Raw genomic sequence first — 19,324 nt, 5'->3', positions numbered from 1 at the left:
TCGCTCTCCGTTCAAGCAGATTGATCAGCAACTTGGATTCCTCCACCGACCAGAAGCCCTGGGTTGACTGAACTCCAATTACGCCACCCCAGCTGGTTAGGCTGCCGTCTGTTGTGATCACTGTCCATTTCAAAGGTAGGAACAATTTCCCAGACCGAAGTGCCGGGGACCTCAGCCACCAGAGCAGGGAATCCCTGACTAACTGGCTCACCTAAACCTGCCGATCCAGGGACAACAGAGATTTGTCCCATTTTGTCAAGATCTCCTTCTGCAAGACTCTGGTGTAAAGCTGGGTATATGGTACTGCCTCGAAGGAGGCCACCATGAGTACCAGGATTCACATGCAGAAGTGTAGCGACAACCACCTGCAATTCATCAGCAGTTTTACCGCAGCTCTGAGAGTCTGCAGCTTGTCTGAAGGGAGAAACACTCTTGCTTCCATGGAGTCCAGCAGTAAGCCTAGGTACTCCAAACGCTAGAGTCGGTACAATCACCAACTTTTTTAGGTTCAACAGCCACCCAAATTCCTGCAGGGTCTGCATGGTCATCACCACATCCTCCTAACTCTGAGGCGGAAGATGCTCTCAGGAGGAGATCGGCTAGGTAACCCACGATTGCGATCCCATGTTGTCGCAGCAACTCCAAAACAGGAGCAAATACCTTGGTAAAGACTCGGGGCTGATGCCAAACCAAAAGGGGAGAGCCACAAACTGGTAGTGGGCTTTCCCAACTGCAAATCGCAGAAACCTCTGATGCAGAAGGCATATGGGTATGTGCAGGTACGCATCCTGGATGTCCAAAGATGCCAGGGAGTCCCCTTGATGAAGTGCAGCGACTACTGAGCGAACTGATTCCATTCTGAACTTCTGTACTTTTACAAAGTAATTGAGGGTTATTGGGTCCAAGATTGGACATACCCCTTCCTTTTTGCGGACTACAAAAAGGTTTGAGTAGAACCCCTGGAAACGTTCCGATTCCAGAACAGGTACTATTACCCAGCGACTTAGCAGGTCCCTTACCGCCTCAAATAGGGCCTCCCGGCGAGTCAGGAGTACGGGTATGGTGGAGGGGAAGAATCTGTTGTGCGGCCAAGAGAGGAACTCTATCTTGTAGCCGGAGGAAATCAGATCGCAGACCCATTGGTCGGACATCCGAGAGGCCCACCAGGCTGCAAATTCCCGAAGGCGAACCCCCCACCCACCCACCGACGGGGGCAAACCTTCATGCGGTAGCACTTTTGCTTGTTAGGCTTGCGGTTCCAGGGACGCTTTTGTCCTTCAGAGGTCGTCCTGTCGGGCTGGAGATGTTGGGCAAAAGCCGTTTGTGAGCGGAAAATGAGAGCCCTTGCCTACGGCGTGGCTCCTTAGCCTTCCTGGGGGAGTAGTGTACTCTTACCACCTGTGGCATTTTTAATAATGTCATCTAATGAGGCTCCAAAGAGTCGGTCGCCAAGGAAGGGAAGATCAGTCAGGGCTTTTTTAGATACCTGGTCAGCAGACCAGCATTTTAGCCAAATCAGGCGACTCAGCACCACTGCCGACACTAAAGCCCTGGATAACAGGGGGAAAGTATCCAGGGCTGTGTCACAAATGTACTTAAGGCCTTGCACTAATTGGTCTGCTAGTTCCATGCAGACAGGAGAAGCCTCGTGGTGCAAAAGTTTTGCCCACTTAGTAAGTGTCTGAGACACAAGTGCGGGTGCCAGTACTGGTAGAGCCTCCTCTACCGGGATCATGGTTATTTTGTTTAACTTGGATACTGGGGGAGTCCACGACCGGAGGAGCCGACCACTTTTTGAGAAGGCTCTCCTTAAAGGGGTAACGCACCGCCATGTATTTGGGGACCGAAAAGGTCAGTTGCGGTCGACCCCATTACTTGTAAATGAACTTATCCAAATAAGTCAGATACAGGAACACTTAGGTGTACGGGCTGGCTTATGGGACCCAAAAGGGACCGCTACATCAGAGGGATCTGCTGGCTCCTGAATTTTCAGGGTATCACGGACAGCTGTGATAAGTGCTCCAACAAGCGCTTTGTCGTGCGCGGACCCGGACTCATCCTCACTTTCCGATCGGTCCTGGTCAGCGTCATCTAAAAACGACAGAACAGGGGTCACCAGCCTCAGTAGGGCCCGAGTCTGTGTCAGAGCTCTACCCAGAGAACGGGGGGGGGGAGGTGCCATTTATTACCACCCTTGCGCCCACGCACCTCCTCCATCTTGGTAACGAACGAATTGAGGACCGCCGACAAAGCGTCCAGAGGCACTGCCTGCAGGCGAACCGGTTGCAATTGTCTGGATTTCGGGGGAAGAAATACCAGTTTCTCCAGTTTCTGCTGACCGTACCGTTTGCCACCTGTTGGGGGACTTAGGACTTCGAGCACTGTATACCATGAGGGACAGTGAAAAAAAACAGGCAGAGAAATGGCGGTGAAACAGCGCTGCAGCGATCAGACACAGCCTGCAGAAACCTCCAGGGAGAGACCTACACACATCCAGGGCACAGACAGCCAGTGCAGTCCGTCCGTCCCCTCGGGGTGAGAGCCCCCCCAGAGAGCCCCTGTGTATGGTACACACACCGCTCAGCAGCCCATGCAGCATCTGACACAGGGAGGGGGGGGGGGGCGAAGATAGGGACAGGGAGAGAAGAGGAGGTGGTGAGGGACCCCCAAATCGACCTCCCAGGCAATGCCCAGCTGCTCAGCCCCACCAAGGTAGGGAGAGCTGTACTTACCAGTCCTGAAGAGCTGGGAGACATTCAATCACAGACCCACTCTCTGATCAGTATGGGGTGGCTGCTGGCCCAGCACACTGACGCAGACATCAGTAGCCCGGTCATATGTGTGCCCCGGAGCATTTACGCTCACCGACCGCCCCTGGAGCTGGGGCATGTGACCGACCCAGCGTGGAGCTCTGGTCTGCCCAAGCTCACTGGCCAGGCTGGGGAGACTACAAGGATAAGAGTATCCAGCCTGTCACCCAGCCGGCTGTTGATAGCAGATCACAGGATCTTTAAACTGGCGCAAAAAGCAAAGCTTCTGCAGAAAAATCCAACGGACCGCCGTAAAGTGCCACTTCACTTTAGCTTTTTTGAACCGAATATGAATTTAAAAATTTAGGGTGATTTCTACATGGGACAGCTCTAATATTTTGTATGCACATCTCTGTATTTCAATTATTTTAGAATCACAATTTTTTTGATTGCATCACATCATTCACATATACTTAGCGCAACATTATATATATTTTTTGACTTTTTACCATATTGATATTTGATGGTGTTTTAGTTGCAGCTTTTTCCTTGTCCTAGCGCGTTATTGTTTGATTTTTACTGCAGTAAGTATGTCACATTCACAGTTTTTCTTTTTTTTTTTTATTCTCATTGTAACCTCCATTTTCAGTCTTATTTCCACACTCCTGTTACAGCAGATGGTTAAAAATAAGAGCATAGATGGGTAGGATCTAGACTGTTATTTATTGCAGTTTGTAAACCCAACACACCTGGTATGGCACAAGCCCATACTTTCTCAGCATGAATGAGGATGCTTTTGATGAGACCATTACTAATCAATGTCAGCATTTTCAGCCCAGCAACGCTTAAGCCCCATACACACTATCAGTTTTTCCTTTTTTCTTTCAGGTTTACCAAAACCATGTAGTGCAAGGGCCTGCCTGATTGCATACAAATTGAAACTCCTAAGGTTTGACCTCATATTATATGGTTTTGGTAAATCCGAAGGAAACACTCAGCAGAAAAACGGATACTGACAGCATCTGCTAGTCTTCTGCAGCACCAAGACCTGACAATCTTTCTAATGTAATCCAACAAAGGTTTCCATTGCAAGGCTGAAATCACGTAGTATATTTCCTGCGAAGGATAAGCAGTAACTCCAATGGTTGAAAATGCAAATTTACCTGAGTTGGCACCTTCACATCTTTCTCTAGAACAGATAAATCATTGTAGAACTCCTTGAGATCATCTTTCAGCCTATCCACACTCATAGACATGGCTTCATCTAGTGCTTCATAATCATAGGAGGAAGATTTCCTAATTCTTTTAAACTGCTTCCTTTGAAGCTGTTTGAGGTAGAAGGTCCAGCGATTGGGGAATTCTCGCAACAAAGCACCAATCAAAGAAACAACAAGAGGCGAGCCTGTGAAAAGACAAGAGGACAATGAAAACTAGGTTGCCCTCTCGAACGTGTCAGTCTAGCATAAGGATGAGCTCAGGCATGTCCGCTGACATTCGATCCGCTTAGCAAAATCCAGACAGATGGATGTCCTATTTTCCATCTGTCTGGTGGATCTGATCGGATGAAAAACGGACAGGTGGTCCATAATCACCCGATCCCCCCATAGGGGAGAGCGGTCTCGCTAACAGGTCCATCCCTGCACAGAGTGCAGAGATGGACTTGTCATCCACCGGCTCAGCAGGGATCAATGGAGTGATCCCCGCTGAGCAAGCGGAGTAGTAAAAACGGACAGCCCCGTGTGAAAGGGGCCTAAAGCTCCACCTGATGGCTAAATAGAAGACTATGTTAGTCTCAAAGAATACTACATGATTAACCTGAAAAAAAAAAAAATATTTTACTGGTTAGTATAAATTGCTATATGAGGTGTGTCCAGAAAGTAATAAGTGATATTTTAAAAATGTCTTCTATGAAAATTTTCAAAAGTAGGCAACTTGTGAGAGTACACAACGCTCCCAGTGATTTTTCCATTCTTCATAGCATCCCTGGAAGTCTTCAAATGTGATGGCGTTTATTGGCTCTTTGAACGTTATCCAAACTACCAAAATGGTGTCCTCTCTCATGTTCAAATCCTGAATCACGATTTCAAGAACTGATTTGGCAATTGCCGTTTCCTCTGCAATCCATCTGATAGTGAGCCATCTGTCACTGTTGAGACAGACCTCACAGCATTCACATTCTGTTCTGTTTTTGACAGACAGCTCACTATCAGAATGACTGCAGAGGAAACAGAATTACTAAGTCAATGGTTCAAGAAATCAGGACTCAAGATTTGAAAAGGCACCATTTTGGCAGTTTGGATAACGTCCAAAGAGCCACTAGGCGGGCTCTAAATGCCATCCTACTTGAAGACTTCCAGGGATGCCATGAAGAATGGAAAAAAATTGTGAGCGTTGTGTACACTCACAAGGCGCATACTTTTAAGAAGACAATGTTCAATTGTAAAGTTTTCCAATAACATTTTTTTTTAAATATCTTACATATTACTTTCTGGACACACCTTGTACTCTTACCATGTTTGCTTTAACCTTAAATGCCACAAATTTCTCATATATACACTGCATTAATCTCTCCTACATACTTTTCAGGATATGCATACTTGGCGGCAGAAGCCTCCCGATGTCATCACACATGGTAAAGGACACTTATATCCCTTAAATATGGCTAAATGAATAAAGGTTTGATAAATAAAAATGGGAAATTATTTGACTGTTTTCCAGTAGAGGATTTTAGAAGGCAAATATTGATGTGCAAAGTTTTATTAACTGATGGTGACCACTCAGAAGTTTTACTAGTCCGACTACAGAATAAACTGAAACATGACAAGATCCTAATGGTTACAACAATTTAGGTCAGCACCATGGTTATTGGCACTGGCTTGGTGAATATGTGTTTGAAGTGTGAAAATACATAACCATGAAAAAAATAAATCAATGAACTGTCAACAGATGAGAGATACGTATCAGTAAGCAAGTTCTTTGTGGCTACATCGGCCAGTTCAATAAAAAAAAATATGACATTCGGCACGTGTGTATGGGACCTGGTCCAACAGAAGCTGGAGGTTTGGCTGGCTTCTGTCGGACGAGCATGCTGGAAAATCAACCGTCGACCAGCTCCCAATCAGCACTTTCAGCCAATGGCTAAGAGTGCTGACCGAAGTGTTCTGAACGCCATAGCTCAGTGGGGGAGATCATTGTACTAACATCAGATTGTTGGTACAACGGCTCCGACCTGAGCTGTCAGTTTATTTCCCTTCAACCCACTGGCTGGCAAAGAGGTCATTGACTGGAGATCTGACTTTCCCTAGCGCTAGATACAGCATTCTGAAACAGATAACCAGCGTGTTTTACCTTTTGATTCCTCTATGATTTGGTGCGCCTCTTCTGGCAGTTCTTCCACAGGCTTATCAACATAACAAGACAGAATTTCCAGGCCTTTATTGTGCTCTAGTTTACTGTCCACATGAACAAAGCGTTTTATTCCTTTGGGAGAGAACATTTCTATCAGTGAGGTAAGACGACTTTTTAACTGGATAAAATGTTCTAGTAAAAGATAAAGAAAAACCTATAAAAAGGGAGAAGAAAGCCAACACTGACACTCAATGGTGGATGCATGGTGGTAGTGGAAGAAATCATACCACCACTAAAAGCCAAGATTGCAGCAATTTATTACATTTTACATAACGTGATCATTAAGAGGAAATGAACACCTGAGATGAATGGTGGCTGTCCACGTAGTACGTACCAGACACAGCATCTGTTACACTTTTGTCTCTGCTTGTAACGAGGACCCGGCCTTGGACATCAAATGCCTTCAACACCCAGGGATCCCAAACATCATCCAATATTAAAAGGCTTCTACGAAAAGAATGCACAGGTGTTAACTATCTTTCTAGGACCATTAACAGACATTACATTTTAATATGTTTTTATTAATCCTTTTGGAAAATCTTAGCTCGAAGGAATGTCCAAGTTGTGTGACATTATTTTCAGTGTTTATAGGGGAAAAATAATCAAAAAGCTTACTGTAACATAACAATGTTAACTGTTTTTATACCTTATACCTAAAAATACTTGATCCTGCCAGAAATTTTCTAAACTGACTTCCTGTGCACTCTTTTCAGTTAAATTGCCCAGCTATTTCTGTGGACTAAGAACAAACACCCCCCGCTGCTATAAAGAAGAAGAAGAAATCAGAGGTGTTCTTTAGTCCTGTCCTTTAATGCCAAAAAAACTGCTCCTCCATAGATACAGTATGGTGAATGAGTATCAGAAACCTACTGTTTTACTGTCAGGGTCACCCAGTGCGTTATCGGTAGGATCACCTGCGTGTTACTGGTAGGATTACCAGGTAAAAATATATGCCAGAAAAAGATCTGGTAGCTGCATTAGTTTTCTAAGGATTAGTAAGCTGCATTATATTAAGTTTTTTTCTTAGGTTTAGATATGCTTTAATATTGGACGAGACCAAAAATGTTATAAACAGTTCATACTTCTTCGTAAAAGGTACCGTTCATTCTAAGCGCCCCATTTACCTCGGAAAAAAGCGGTTCAAGAGTAATCGCAGGCGGTCTCTTGCCTCCTCAATGTTGAGAGGGGGTCTCTGTGAATACTTGCAGTCCTGATCCAGACGTGTACAGAGATTCTGCAGTTTCATCAGCAGTCCTGCTTTGTCCTGTTTTCCAATAGAAACCCAATGTACTCCCCCTGGGAAACAGTCTGAAGGAATGAATATGGGAGAAATGAGTTACTGGTAAGACCAACCAATTACTGCACTAAAGAGAAAAATTATGAAGCTCTCTCAGCTGGAAAGATCAGTTGGAAAATGATTTTCAAATGTGGATTTGTCAGAAGGTTCCACAAAATTTGTATTGTCTAATGACAAAGCGTAATGATTCTATATGGGTAAAGAATGCCTGTGGCTCTCCTACATAAAATAGTATGCATCATCTATACAGGTTCATTCACACAGGCACATAGATGTCTTCATCTGTGTAGAGAGCCACGTTTATGTTGCTGGTGAGCGACAAGTGTCCTCTACAGCTGCATGCAAACAGCCTGTTTTTTTTTTTAAACAAAAAGGAAGAAGTACAATACAATCACAACAAACACCTTGTAACCATTAAGTGCCTGTGGCCCACATGCAAGCTACAAGTCGCACAATTATTACACAATATATCCTGTTACACAGTCAAAGTTATAGTAATATATTGGACAAAAGGAAATCGTGGTCTAGAGGAAACCCAGCAGGGTCAGGCAGTAAGAGCAGAATTAATCCAAGGGCTGCATATATTATCAAAACGTTGTTGGTGTACCCCTAGTGGTATAGATTATTAATATTAATCAGCTGTTTCCATTCCAAAGGGGGGGGGGGGGGGGGTTGAAGGGATCTTTCCCATGTTTACAAGCTAGTCTATCTGCATTCAAAGCAGTGCATCCATCCCTGTATGGATGTCAACACTGGGATGAGCAGGAAGATCCGTACAGCCATTGCATTTCTCAGCTCTGATCATTGATTGGAGGACAGCTAGCCTCCTGTTCTATGGATAATCCTAAAATGTTATTTCCTCTCACTTTTCTCAGTGACCTTGGTCATCCATACAAATAGAGGGATGAATTTCCCCAAAAAGTTTTAGGAGTCTAGGTTTTGCCTAGAAATACACTTTAAAAAGCAAAAATAATTAAACCTGATGAAGTGATTTGCCAGTATTACCATTTAGGAGCTGGTGGTCCCGGAGTGCTTCAGCCGCTAACACTGACTTTCCGCAGCCTGCCATCCCATACACTGTAACCCAGCCAGGATCGTTGCTCAAACTGTACAAGCAGTCCTGGATATTCTGTAAAAGATGCTTCCGAGCGACAAACACGACAAGTCTCTGTGGCACTCCACCTTCACACATAGCTGTTTTTACTAGAGGTAAAAAAAATATACAAAATGACCTATATGTATTTAATAAAATGTATATACACACTATAAATTAAAAAGTCAGAGATGTCATAATATTATTCTAGCCAAAGCCTTTTAATGCTGTGTCCTGCTGGGAAGATTTTAAATTGCTTTCTGTCCTGGTGACAATCTGTCACTACAGCATGAACATAGCTATATCAAAAAAATAAACCACCACACCCACACACAATTGGACAGAGGTTACAACCTTTGTTAGGTTTCTAGCATCATCTTCACTTCCCTTCCCTTTGCTTCCTCTCTTGGTTGGAGTGGTCAATGAAGAAGTGGGAAGCAAAGGCAAATCTCCCCATAAGGGGAACAGAGTGATTAAAATGAAATAGAAACAAAAAAAAAAAAAGGGAAGAAGTGGCACTAACCCTGCTCTGTCCAAAACAATTTCTCAATGGGTACTAGGGGTGCAATGGATCAAAAAACTCACGGATCGGATCGTTCCTCGGATCAGTCAGAGATCAGATCATTTTTCGGATCAGCAAATAATTGAATTTGTAAAAACCTTTGAAAATTCCACCACCATATAGTCCCCACTGTAATCCATGTCATCTCCCCCACTGTAATGGACATCTCCCCCCACTGTAATATTGGCTGGATAGGGCTGGGCATGGCTGGGTATCACCGAGTATGGCTGGGTATCACTGAGTATTACAGAGTATGGCTGGGTATGGCAGAGTATTGGCAGAGTATGGCTATGACTGAAATTGTCACAGAGCATCGCTGTGGGCACTACAGATCCAGCCCACAGCGCTGCTTCCATCCGATCTCTCCCCTCCACTGTACAGATCAGTACAGAGAGGGGAGAGAGGAACTGGCGTCATTTGATGGAGTGATCACATTGTAAACGGCCTGGGTGTACAAAGATGGCCACCGCTCCGGAGCTAGGCCGAAGCCACGGCCTTTGGAGACGATCCGTTGCAGCCCTAATAGGTACTGATAAACTCTTGTGCCAAATAAAATAAAATCCTGAATAATGCAAATGGTACTGTTTGAGTGTGGAACATGCAATGCAGCAGGGGGTATTGATGATATATGATATGAATGCAATTTTCATATTAACCCAAAAGCTAAAGTTCAATAAGCAAAACCTTACTGAACCATAACGTTAGAAAAATGATTTTCTCTTTCACCCAAAAGCTTTTAGTGGAGATACCAATTCTCTAACCTCGTACTGCACTGTCTTACTCACTCAGCACTGTTCTTTATACTTTCATGGTTCAAACCACCCAAACACTTTTTTTTTTTGATAGACATAATAAACCATTTCTCTCTTTTTTTTTTTTAACCACTCAAGAACTCCTAGGGCAAGAAATCTGCAATTAAGACACCTGGAATACAAGCCCTGCATGTGGGTTCCACCCCCCCCAAAATGCTTTTATCCAAACACGCTGACATTTAATGTATTATACTTAGCAAGGCTTCAATATGGTATTTTTTGGGGATACCCCTGCTAATAAGTCACAACTTTGTGGAATTGCTGCTCTGGTTCTGTTCACTGTCGTCTGCCAGTTCCTGTACAATTTTGTGACCTTCTGTAAATCCAGCTTGTGCATGTTATGAGAACAATGCAAAAAACTGGAGTTAGTACTTACCGGTAACTCCTTTTCCGGTGGTCTTCCAGGACAGCCCTTGAGAGATGGAGCTCCTCCCATCGACACAGGAAACACATTGCCACAGTTCAAAAAGGCGGTCCCTCAGGTCCCTGGTCAGTCATTCACCAAGAACCGAAGGATGGAACTGCAAAACATATAAACCATAACCGGTAATAACATTAGTACATCACTATAATCAAATAAAGGGTGGGATCGTGCTGTCCTGGAAGACCACTGGAAAAGGAGTTACCGGTAAGTACTAACTCCAGTTTTCCCAAGTGTTCTTCCAGGACAGCCCTTGAGAGGATCCCCAAGTACTTACCAGATTAGGGGGGGGGGGGGGGGACCACGGCCTGGAGGACTTTCCTCCCAAAGGCCTGATCCTGACTAGACATTAGGTCCAGTCGGTAATGCCTTGTAAAGGTGGAAAAGCTTGACCATGTGGCTGCTTTACCTACCTGCTCCAGGGTGGCACTAGCTCTTTCTGCCCAGGATGCAGACAACGCTCTTGTGGAGTGAGCTTTCACACCCTCAGTAGGATCTCTATTCAAGGCCTTATACCCCTCTGCTATAGCTAGCCTAATCCATCTAGCTATGGTTACTTTTGAAGCTTTTTGCCCCCTACGCTGCCTGGAAAAAAGGACAAAAAGGAGTCAGAGATTCTGAAAGGATTTGTTACTTTTAGATATTCTAGAATACACCTCCTCACATCCAATAAATGAAAACGTTCTTCCTTTCTCATTTGCTGCATTTTGGCAAAATGAGGGGAGGACAATATCTTGTGACCTATGGAAGCTAGATGCTACCTTTGGTAAGAACCCAGGGTCTGTCTTTAGAATGACTCTGTCTTCTAGGATCTGTAGAAACGGTTCCCTGATGGAAAGGGCTTGGATTTCACTGACCCTACGGGCTGAAGTGATTGCCACCAGGAGTACTGTCTTAAATGTAATAAGCCTTAGGAAGGCCTCTGAGATAGGCTCAAAGGGTGACCCCAAGAAAGCTTTTAGTACAACTGCTAAATCCCAGGATGGGACTCTGTTGACTGGCTTACGTCTAGCGACTGCCTTACAGAACCTAGCGACAAAAGGATTTTCCTGTAAGCGTTTATCTAGGTACACACTTAAGGCAGCTATCTGTACCTTAATAGCAGGGTTAATCCTTTGTTTACACCTTCCTGTAAAAACTGTAGAATATTAGCTGTATTTATGTCACGGCTATGCAGCCAGCTATTAAATTTTCTCCAGACTTTTTTGTAAATAGCCCTCGTGACTGGTTTGCGACTCTGTAGTAAGGTCGCAATTACCTCATCTGTCAGGCCCTTACTCCTTAAGATTTCCTCCTCAGTAACCACGCTGAAAGCCTCAGCGTGGCCACCTGTGGATGATAAAGAGGTCCCTGCGACAGGAGGTCCTGTCTTCAGGGAAGCTTTAGAGGCGGACAGTCTGTCAATTGTAGCAACATTGTGAACCATGGTCTCCTGGGCCAGAACGGTGCCACTAGAATCAAACAGGTTTTTTCTGTGAGGAATCTTGCTAGGACCCTCGGAATGAGATGAAGAGGAAGAAATGCATACGCCAGACTGAAAGTCCATGGAGTTTGCAAGGCATCTACAGCCAGGGGCTGATCTCCTGGGTTTAGCGAGCAAAAATTGGGAACCTTTGCATTCTCTTTGCTCGCAAAAAGGTCTACTTCTGGTTTTCCCCAGTGAGTTGTTATAAGATTGAATGCCTCTGGGTGCAAGGACCATTCTTGGTTCGAAACTATTTGTCGACTCAAGAAGTCCGCCATGCTGTTCAGCTCCCCTTTCAGGTGTACTGCAGAAATGGATTCCAGATTGGCTTCTGCCCACTGAAAAATGCGTCTGGCTACCAACATCAAAACGAGGACTTCTGGTACCTCCTTGTTTTTGTTTATATATGCTACAGCCGTCATGTTGTCTGAACAGACTTGTAGATGGTGACCCTGTATTGTGGGCTGAAAGGCTAAAATTGCTCTCAGGATTGCTGTTAGCTCCTTCCAATTGGAAGAGAAACATTTCTCTTCCGGGGTCCACTTGTCCTGGACCCAGCTCGAGCCGAGGTGGGCTCCCCAGCCCCAGCTGCTGGCATCCGTTATCAGTGTTGAAGTGATAGGAAGGACCCAATGAACCCCTTTGTTTAGGTTCTCCCTGTCCTTCCACCACCAGAGGGAGCGTTTTATTTTTGAGGGGATCGATACCTCCTCCTCCAGATCTCTGCCCTTCAATTGTTCCAACAGAAATCCCTGAAGGTCTCTTTGGTGGAACCTGGCCCATTGTACGGCTGGAATGGCTGCCGTCATAAGACCTAAGACAGACATTACTTCCCTCACCATACATTTGGGGCTGCTTTGAAGAAAAGATGTTCTCTGCCACAGATTCAAAATCTTTTCTTCCGGCAGTATAATTTTCTGATCCCCAGACTTGATCCAGTAACCTAAATACAGGATCTCCTGTGTTGGGGTTGTCTTAGATTTCTCCTGGCTGACAATCCACCCTAATCCACTCAGGCTGAGTTGTCAACTCCAGGTCCTGAGAAAGACGACTCTCCGAGTGTGCTGTTAGAAGCAGGTCGTCTAGATAGGGAATAATTGAGACTGATTGAAGCCTCAATGGAACTAGTGCCTCTCCGAGAACCTTGGTAAAGATTCTCGGGGAGGATGATAGACCGAAGGGGAGCGCTCTGCACTGAAAGTGGTAAACTTTTGTGTCTATCTGCACTGGCATCCGAAGGAATTTTTGGCATTCCTCCCTTGTTGGAATATGCAGATAAGCATCCCTTAGATCCAGGGTAGCCATAAATATCTCTTTCTGGAGAAGATTCTTTATGGAATAAATGGACTCCATCCGAAATCTCTTGTAATGGATGGAGCGATTCAGTGGTCGGAGGTTCATAATTAGTCTGAACCTCCCTGATGGCTTTTTTACCACGAAAATGTGCGTGTAAAAACCGTCTCCTTGTTCCTGAATAGGGACTGGTGTCAATACCTCTTGATCCACCATTTCCCCTATCAGTAAAGGTAAGGCCCTGGCCTTTTCCGAGTGACTTGGAAGTTTTGTCAGCAAAAACTTTGAGGAAGGGCTGCTGTGGAATTCCAGCTCGTGACCCCTTTTTATTATATTTAAGACAAACTCGTTCGAGGTTGTCTCTTCCTACTGTGGAAGAAATTTGCTTAATCTTCCTCCCACAGGAACCCTGACGTCACTGGGGTTTGGGGTCCTGATTGGGGCGGCTAAACAGTATGCCCCCTTTTCCTTTCCCCTTATGTCCCGACCAATGCTTTTTGGGGGTTGAACTCTTCTCTGATTTAGAGGGTTCCTTAAAGGGATGAAAAAATTTTCTTTTGCGGGAAAGGTTTTCTTTTTATCCGCCGTCCTTTCTAAGGTGGAATCTAACTCAGGCCCGAAGACTAAGTCTCCTGTAAAAGGGACGCTGCGCAGGCGGGTTTTAGACGCCGTGTCTCCCCCCCCCCCCCCCCCCCCAAGTTTTCATCCATACTGACCTCCTTGCTGCCACTGAAAGTGCTGCCGACTTAAATTGTAAAATTGTACGGAGTCCGTGGAGGCATCAGAGATGAAACTAGTGGCCTTAAAAAGCATAGGGAAGGATTTCAAAAGCTCCCCCCCTAGGAGTGCCTGCTTTTAGATGTTCCTGCAGTTGTGACAACCAGAACTCCAGGTTTTTAGCTACACAAGAAGTGGCTAGAGCTGGTTTTAAGCCTGCCATAGAGGCATCCCAGGCCCTCTTTAAGACAATGTCTGTTCTCCTGTCCATTGGATCTTTCAGATGGCCCATATCCTCAAAGGCCAGATCAGCCTGCTTTGAGACTTTGGACAGAGGGGCGTCTAGTTTAGGATTTTTATTCCAGACCGCCTCTGGGCTCTCATCAAAAGGGAACCTTCTCTTAAGGGAATTAGGAAAGAAAACCGTTTTATCCGGTTCAGACCACTCCTTAAGGACAAGGTCAGAAAGCACTTTATGTATCGGAAAAACCCTTGCTTTTTCCCCAGAGCCTCATACATCTTATCATGTCTGGATAACTGAGTTTCTTCCTCCTCAATTTCCAGCGTATCATAGATAGCGCCCATTAGCTCATCTACTTCCTCAAGAGACAGCTTATACTTTGAGGCTTTAGATGTTGCTTGATCCTCTTCCTGATCAGAATCTGTGTCAGAGGAATCAGGGCTAATCAACATGGGGCTAGGCTCCCTGGCCATACGGGGCTCCCCTGAGCTGGGTGTTGTAAAGCATGGTGAGGAGGAAATTGCAGTTGTTCTATTAGTGGGGGCAGCTGTGCCTACATCAGTGATTAACTCCCGGAGGGACTTAAAAGTCTACGCCATTTCCTCTTTAAAGGAGCCCAAAAATTTAGCTAAGGGGGAATCTGCCTCAGATTTAAGCAAGCTTGCAATGCATTGCTTGCATAGGGCTTTGTTAGAGCCAGAGGACAACCTATTCCCACAATTAATTAGGGCACTTTTTGCGGCCTGCCTTGTCTTCCTTTGGTAGCTCTTTAGCCTGAAAATAAGAAAACAAAGAATTTTTTTGCATCAGGTCCATGTCCCTCCTTAGAATCACCACCAACTGCATACATCCTTAACTGTGAGTTCACCACCACCGTGGGGCACTACAGATCCCAGCCTACAAACACCACCACTCCTTAAACCACTAATAGAGTAATAGCATGCCCAGCAGCCTACCTGGGATTGGCTGGTGCCTGCCTCCGCCGGAGTGTCCTGGGGAATAGCCTCCATGGTCCCCCTCTGCTGCTCCGGATCCCACCGTTAGTCCTGTATCGCTGGACGCTGGCACAGGCACAGCGCTGGCTCTTCCTCTCCTCCTTGTGCCCTAGAGACCCAGAACTGGAAGTCTCGGCACACAGTGATGACGCGGTTCCACCGGAAATGACGCTCGGCGTCTCCGACCCCACCGCAACAAGGAGCAGAGAAGAAAGGTTCCACTCACCGCTTCTGGGGGAAACCGGCGTCATTCTGCCCCTGGCCACCTCGGCACTGGAAGGAGGAGGGTAACGGGTCTGCTCCGATTCAGCTGGACGGTACCCGAGCCACAAACAAAACAGGTATGGACCCTACTGCAGCCAAAAACCAGGACCCGGTCCCTTATGGCTTACAGGTTCTCAGGCAGCCCCTGAGAGGCGCCTCCAGGTTCCTGGCAACATGTTCCTCCGACGGAGGAAACACAAATGACTGACCAGGGACCTGAGGGACCGCCTTTTTGAACTGTGGCAATGTGTTTCCTGTGTCGATGGGAGGAGCTCCATCTCTCAAGGGCTGTCCTGGAAGAACACTTGGGAAAAGGGGCTAGGCCCCTTTCACACGGACAGCTGTTCTGCTGCAGTTTAGCATATTTATTTATTTTTGTCAAATTCAAGACTCCAGGCACAGCGATCAGCTGCATTTGTACAGTGCAGTTACCTGCGTTTATGTGCATTTCTGTGCAGTTGCGTTCAGCTGCAGTTATCTAATATAGTCGTTCCCATAGCAACCTTTTTATTTCTTTTTTTAGTCCCTTGAATCCCTTCTCACGCTGCTATCCGCAGATGACACAAAAGACTGCGATTACCTGCGGTTATGTGCATATAGCTGCGCTACATCGCACCTGGACGCATTCAATTCTATTTTTTCTATTCGCACCGAACCGCATGTAACGAAATCGCAGCTAAATGCTGTGTGTGAATGGGGCCATAGGAAAGCATTGTGTGCTTTTAGCTGTGGTAGAAAATCAGCAGCTAAAAGCACCATTCTATCCGTCCGTGTGAAAGGGGCCTTATTGCCAACTAATTGGAAAAGACCTAGTTCAGGTCCACATCCCTGGTACAACATGTAAAAACTAAGTTCCTCAAAAAGTGGGACTTTAGTGGATCAAAAACGTTCAGGGAGTAGGGAATTTTATTAAATTACAAAATTAATTACAAGTCACTATCGTATCAACAAGATTAATACAATTGAAACACATGATAATGATGACAGACATGAGAGACAAACAATTAGGAAGAGAGCCCAAATCAATTGTCGGAAAGACAGAAGAAATCCAATTCGTTTCAACGAATGAGGTAGAGGTCCTTCTTCAGGGAAAATGGGCTGAAGCTTTCTAGATAAATAGGACTATCTCATGTGTCATATATGGCAATTGGAAAAAATCATAGCTCAACAGATTAAAGGAGACTAGAAAGCCAATACAGCACCCTGTGGCCAAAGAAGAAAGACTAAGCCGTGTCCACATCAGAAACCCACCCCGCACATCTGAGCCTGCCTCCCAAAGAGGGGCTGGAGCATCATCAAGGGGAGACCCAACAGTAGTCTATCACTTGAAGATGTGTAAAATGAACCCATCTATAGGGGAGTTAGTCCATAAAAGTATTCGCAGAAACAGATCCCACTGCAAATGGCCGCTAAAATTCAAACAAAGCTGTGCCGCATATTCAACAGCCAATGAGTCAAACCTTGTAAAGGTCATAAGTATAGCAGTCCCTCGTGTCTCCAAAGAGCTCTTTGGAGACACAAGGAACTGCTATATTCCTGACGTTGTATTGGAGTTTTAGTTTCCTTTTATCTGTTGAGCTATGATTTTTTTTCCGGTTGACATATGACACATGAGATAAATAAATACTATCTGGAAAGGTTCAGCCCATTTTCCCTGAAGAAGATCTCTACCTCATTTGTTGAAATGCATTGGATTTCTTCTGTCGTTCCGACAGTTGATTTGGGCTTCTCTTCCTAATTGTTTGTTTCTCTTGTCTGTCCTCATCATTATCATGTTTTTCAATTCAAAATGTATTAGACACCTTTCACACCACACCGCCCATTGCGTCGGCGGTAAAACGCGCTATTTTTAGCGGCGTTTTACCGCTGGATTTGCGGCGCATTTCGGCCTCTGGCAGGGTGCTTTTACCCCCCCGCTAGCGGCCGCGAAAGGGTTAAAACCGCCGGCAATACGCCGCAATAGCGGCATTTTGCCGGCGGTATTACAGCGCTGCCCCATTGATTTCAATGGGGAGCAGCGGTAAACACACCGCTCCTTCACCGCTCCAAAGAAGCTGCTGGCAGGACTTTTTTCTGACGTCCTGCCAGCGCACCGCTGTAGTGTGAAAGCCTTCGGGCTTTCACACTACATACAATGGTGCAGCTTCTTTAGGGCGGATTGCAGGCGCTATTTCTAACGCTATAGCGCCTGCAAAACGCCCTGGTGTGAAAGGGGTGTTAATCTTGCTGATACGATAGTTACTTGTTGTAATAAATTTTGTAATTCTATAAAATTCCCTACTCCCTGAGCGTTTTTGGTCCATTAAAGTCACACTTTTTGGAGGAACTTTGCTATGAGAACACTGGTACAGCTTGTTAAGTAATGCATGTATTATATAGATGATGATTAATAAAGGTCCATACAAAGCTTTGGGCAATATTTCCTTACAGCAGCTCGATTTTAAATAGTATGTACATATTTTGGTTATTATTGCAGGGTTTCACCATATATACAGTATATGTTTGTAAGATTGCACACTGTTACAAAGTTGCCTTGCTAGGTCCCAAATTGTCAGCTAGATAACCAACTTGTGATGATTATTTCACAATTAAAAAATAAATTAAAAAAAGTTAAAACCACATCACTGGAGTTCTGCTGGCTTTTGTTATTTGGATTCTCAACATGTCACAATATACAACGCTGTATTTTTAATAATTAAAAAAGCAGTCTTTGAACCCAAATCATTCAAATTACTTTGTCAAGGCAGAGAGCAGCATTTCTGCAGTCTTCTTCCACCAGTGATCAGACTGAAACTTTGTAGCAGGTAATAAGCTGATAGGCTGCAGCAGAGAGCTGATCAGTGTCAGACTTCGTACACACCACTATTTTTTTTCTTCGTTCAACCCAAAAAAGTAACAGCTCAGGTCGAAGTCGCTGTACTAACAATCCAATGTTAGTAGTGTGGTGGGAGAGCACCACGCTATGTTTTTAACGCAAATGATTCTTTATATGATGTAAGTGCAATACAATTTTTTTTATTAAATATATGACCAGTATTACACTATGGGCAGTTTTTCTTTTCTTGGAGTTTGGCGCTACACTATCCACATATGGTATATTCCTACGGAACATCAGAGTGGGTTTTCCTGGTTTGGTTCAGTCCTGTATGATCTAAAGCATCCTCAGTGCAAGCTAAAGGCCGCGGCTGGGTCATAGCCGAATGCTGTATACGCTTTGCCATCTGGTAAGCGGATTCATATTCTGGTGGTCAGGCACTCAATGCTCTCAGCCATTGGCTGAGAGTGCTGAGAGGGAGCCGGTCGGCAGACCTTTTTTGGTCATGAGCCTGCGACAGAAGCCAGCCTGACTGCCATACACACGAGCCGAACGTCATTCGGCACCAGGATCAACATAATTGTGTTATCAACGATCCAGGATCTTTATCCATAAGGCCCCTTTCACACAGGTGGACCAATCTGGTCATGTCAGTTTTTTAGGTGGATCCGATCATCCATTGTCCTCTATGGAGCGGCAGGTGTCAACGGACATGTGATCCGATCCTGTCCACTAAAAACAGACAGATGAGGATTCGTTCCCCATCCGTCTAGCAGATTGGATCAGATAGCTGCGTGGTGTAAACAGACAGGTGGTCTGTTTACATCCAACCCCCCATAAAGGACATAATAGGTCCTATGAGCGCACCATTCTGTGACAAGACAAACAAATATAAAAAGGTGCTGTACTGATGTGTTCTCTCCCGCTCTCCCCAACATGTGCCGATACAGAGAAATGTCGTATCTTCATCAGGGGGAATTCCTATTAAATGTGAGTACCCTATTATAGGGAATATTGTCATTTTAAATAAAACTTTTAAAAATGGTAATACACTATCCAGTTTCCTCCGTTTTCCATATGAATATTGTTGCAAGCAACCATCCAAGGATCTAAATGCTGACCATAAACCCAGAGGTGGTTTAAAAGCTTGTTTTGACCGAGCTTAGGTGTAAGGTCACATGCTCTAAAGGT

At 45.1% G+C, this 19,324-nt stretch overlaps 1 protein-coding gene across 3 annotated transcripts in view; it reads right to left on the bottom strand.

Annotated features, from left to right (window-relative positions):
• APAF1 (apoptotic peptidase activating factor 1) overlaps positions 1–19,324 on the bottom strand; it is a 175,986-nt gene that overhangs the window by 130,791 nt on the left and 25,871 nt on the right. For all 3 annotated transcript variants that reach the window (XR_013270814.1, XM_077472319.1, XM_077472318.1), the window contains exons 4-8: positions 8,461–8,658; positions 7,283–7,466; positions 6,493–6,605; positions 6,099–6,230; positions 3,914–4,152 (exon numbers count right to left, since the gene is read on the bottom strand). Coding sequence is in view for 2 of the 3 variants with exons in the window: in XM_077472319.1 (XP_077328445.1) it covers positions 3,914–4,152; positions 6,099–6,230; positions 6,493–6,605; positions 7,283–7,466; positions 8,461–8,658 (866 nt within the window). In the remaining variant the exon portion in view is untranslated. The remainder of the gene's footprint in view (positions 1–3,913; positions 4,153–6,098; positions 6,231–6,492; positions 6,606–7,282; positions 7,467–8,460; positions 8,659–19,324) is intronic.

The sequence above is a fragment of the Lithobates pipiens genome, unplaced genomic scaffold (genome assembly GCF_037356315.1).
Source record: "Lithobates pipiens isolate NorthernLeopardFrog02 unplaced genomic scaffold, aLitPip1_a1.2 Scaffold_8, whole genome shotgun sequence".
Taxonomy (NCBI): domain Eukaryota; kingdom Metazoa; phylum Chordata; class Amphibia; order Anura; family Ranidae; genus Lithobates; species Lithobates pipiens.
Note: the sequence above shows the minus strand (reverse complement) of the source record. Positions and strands in the feature narration are given on the sequence as shown.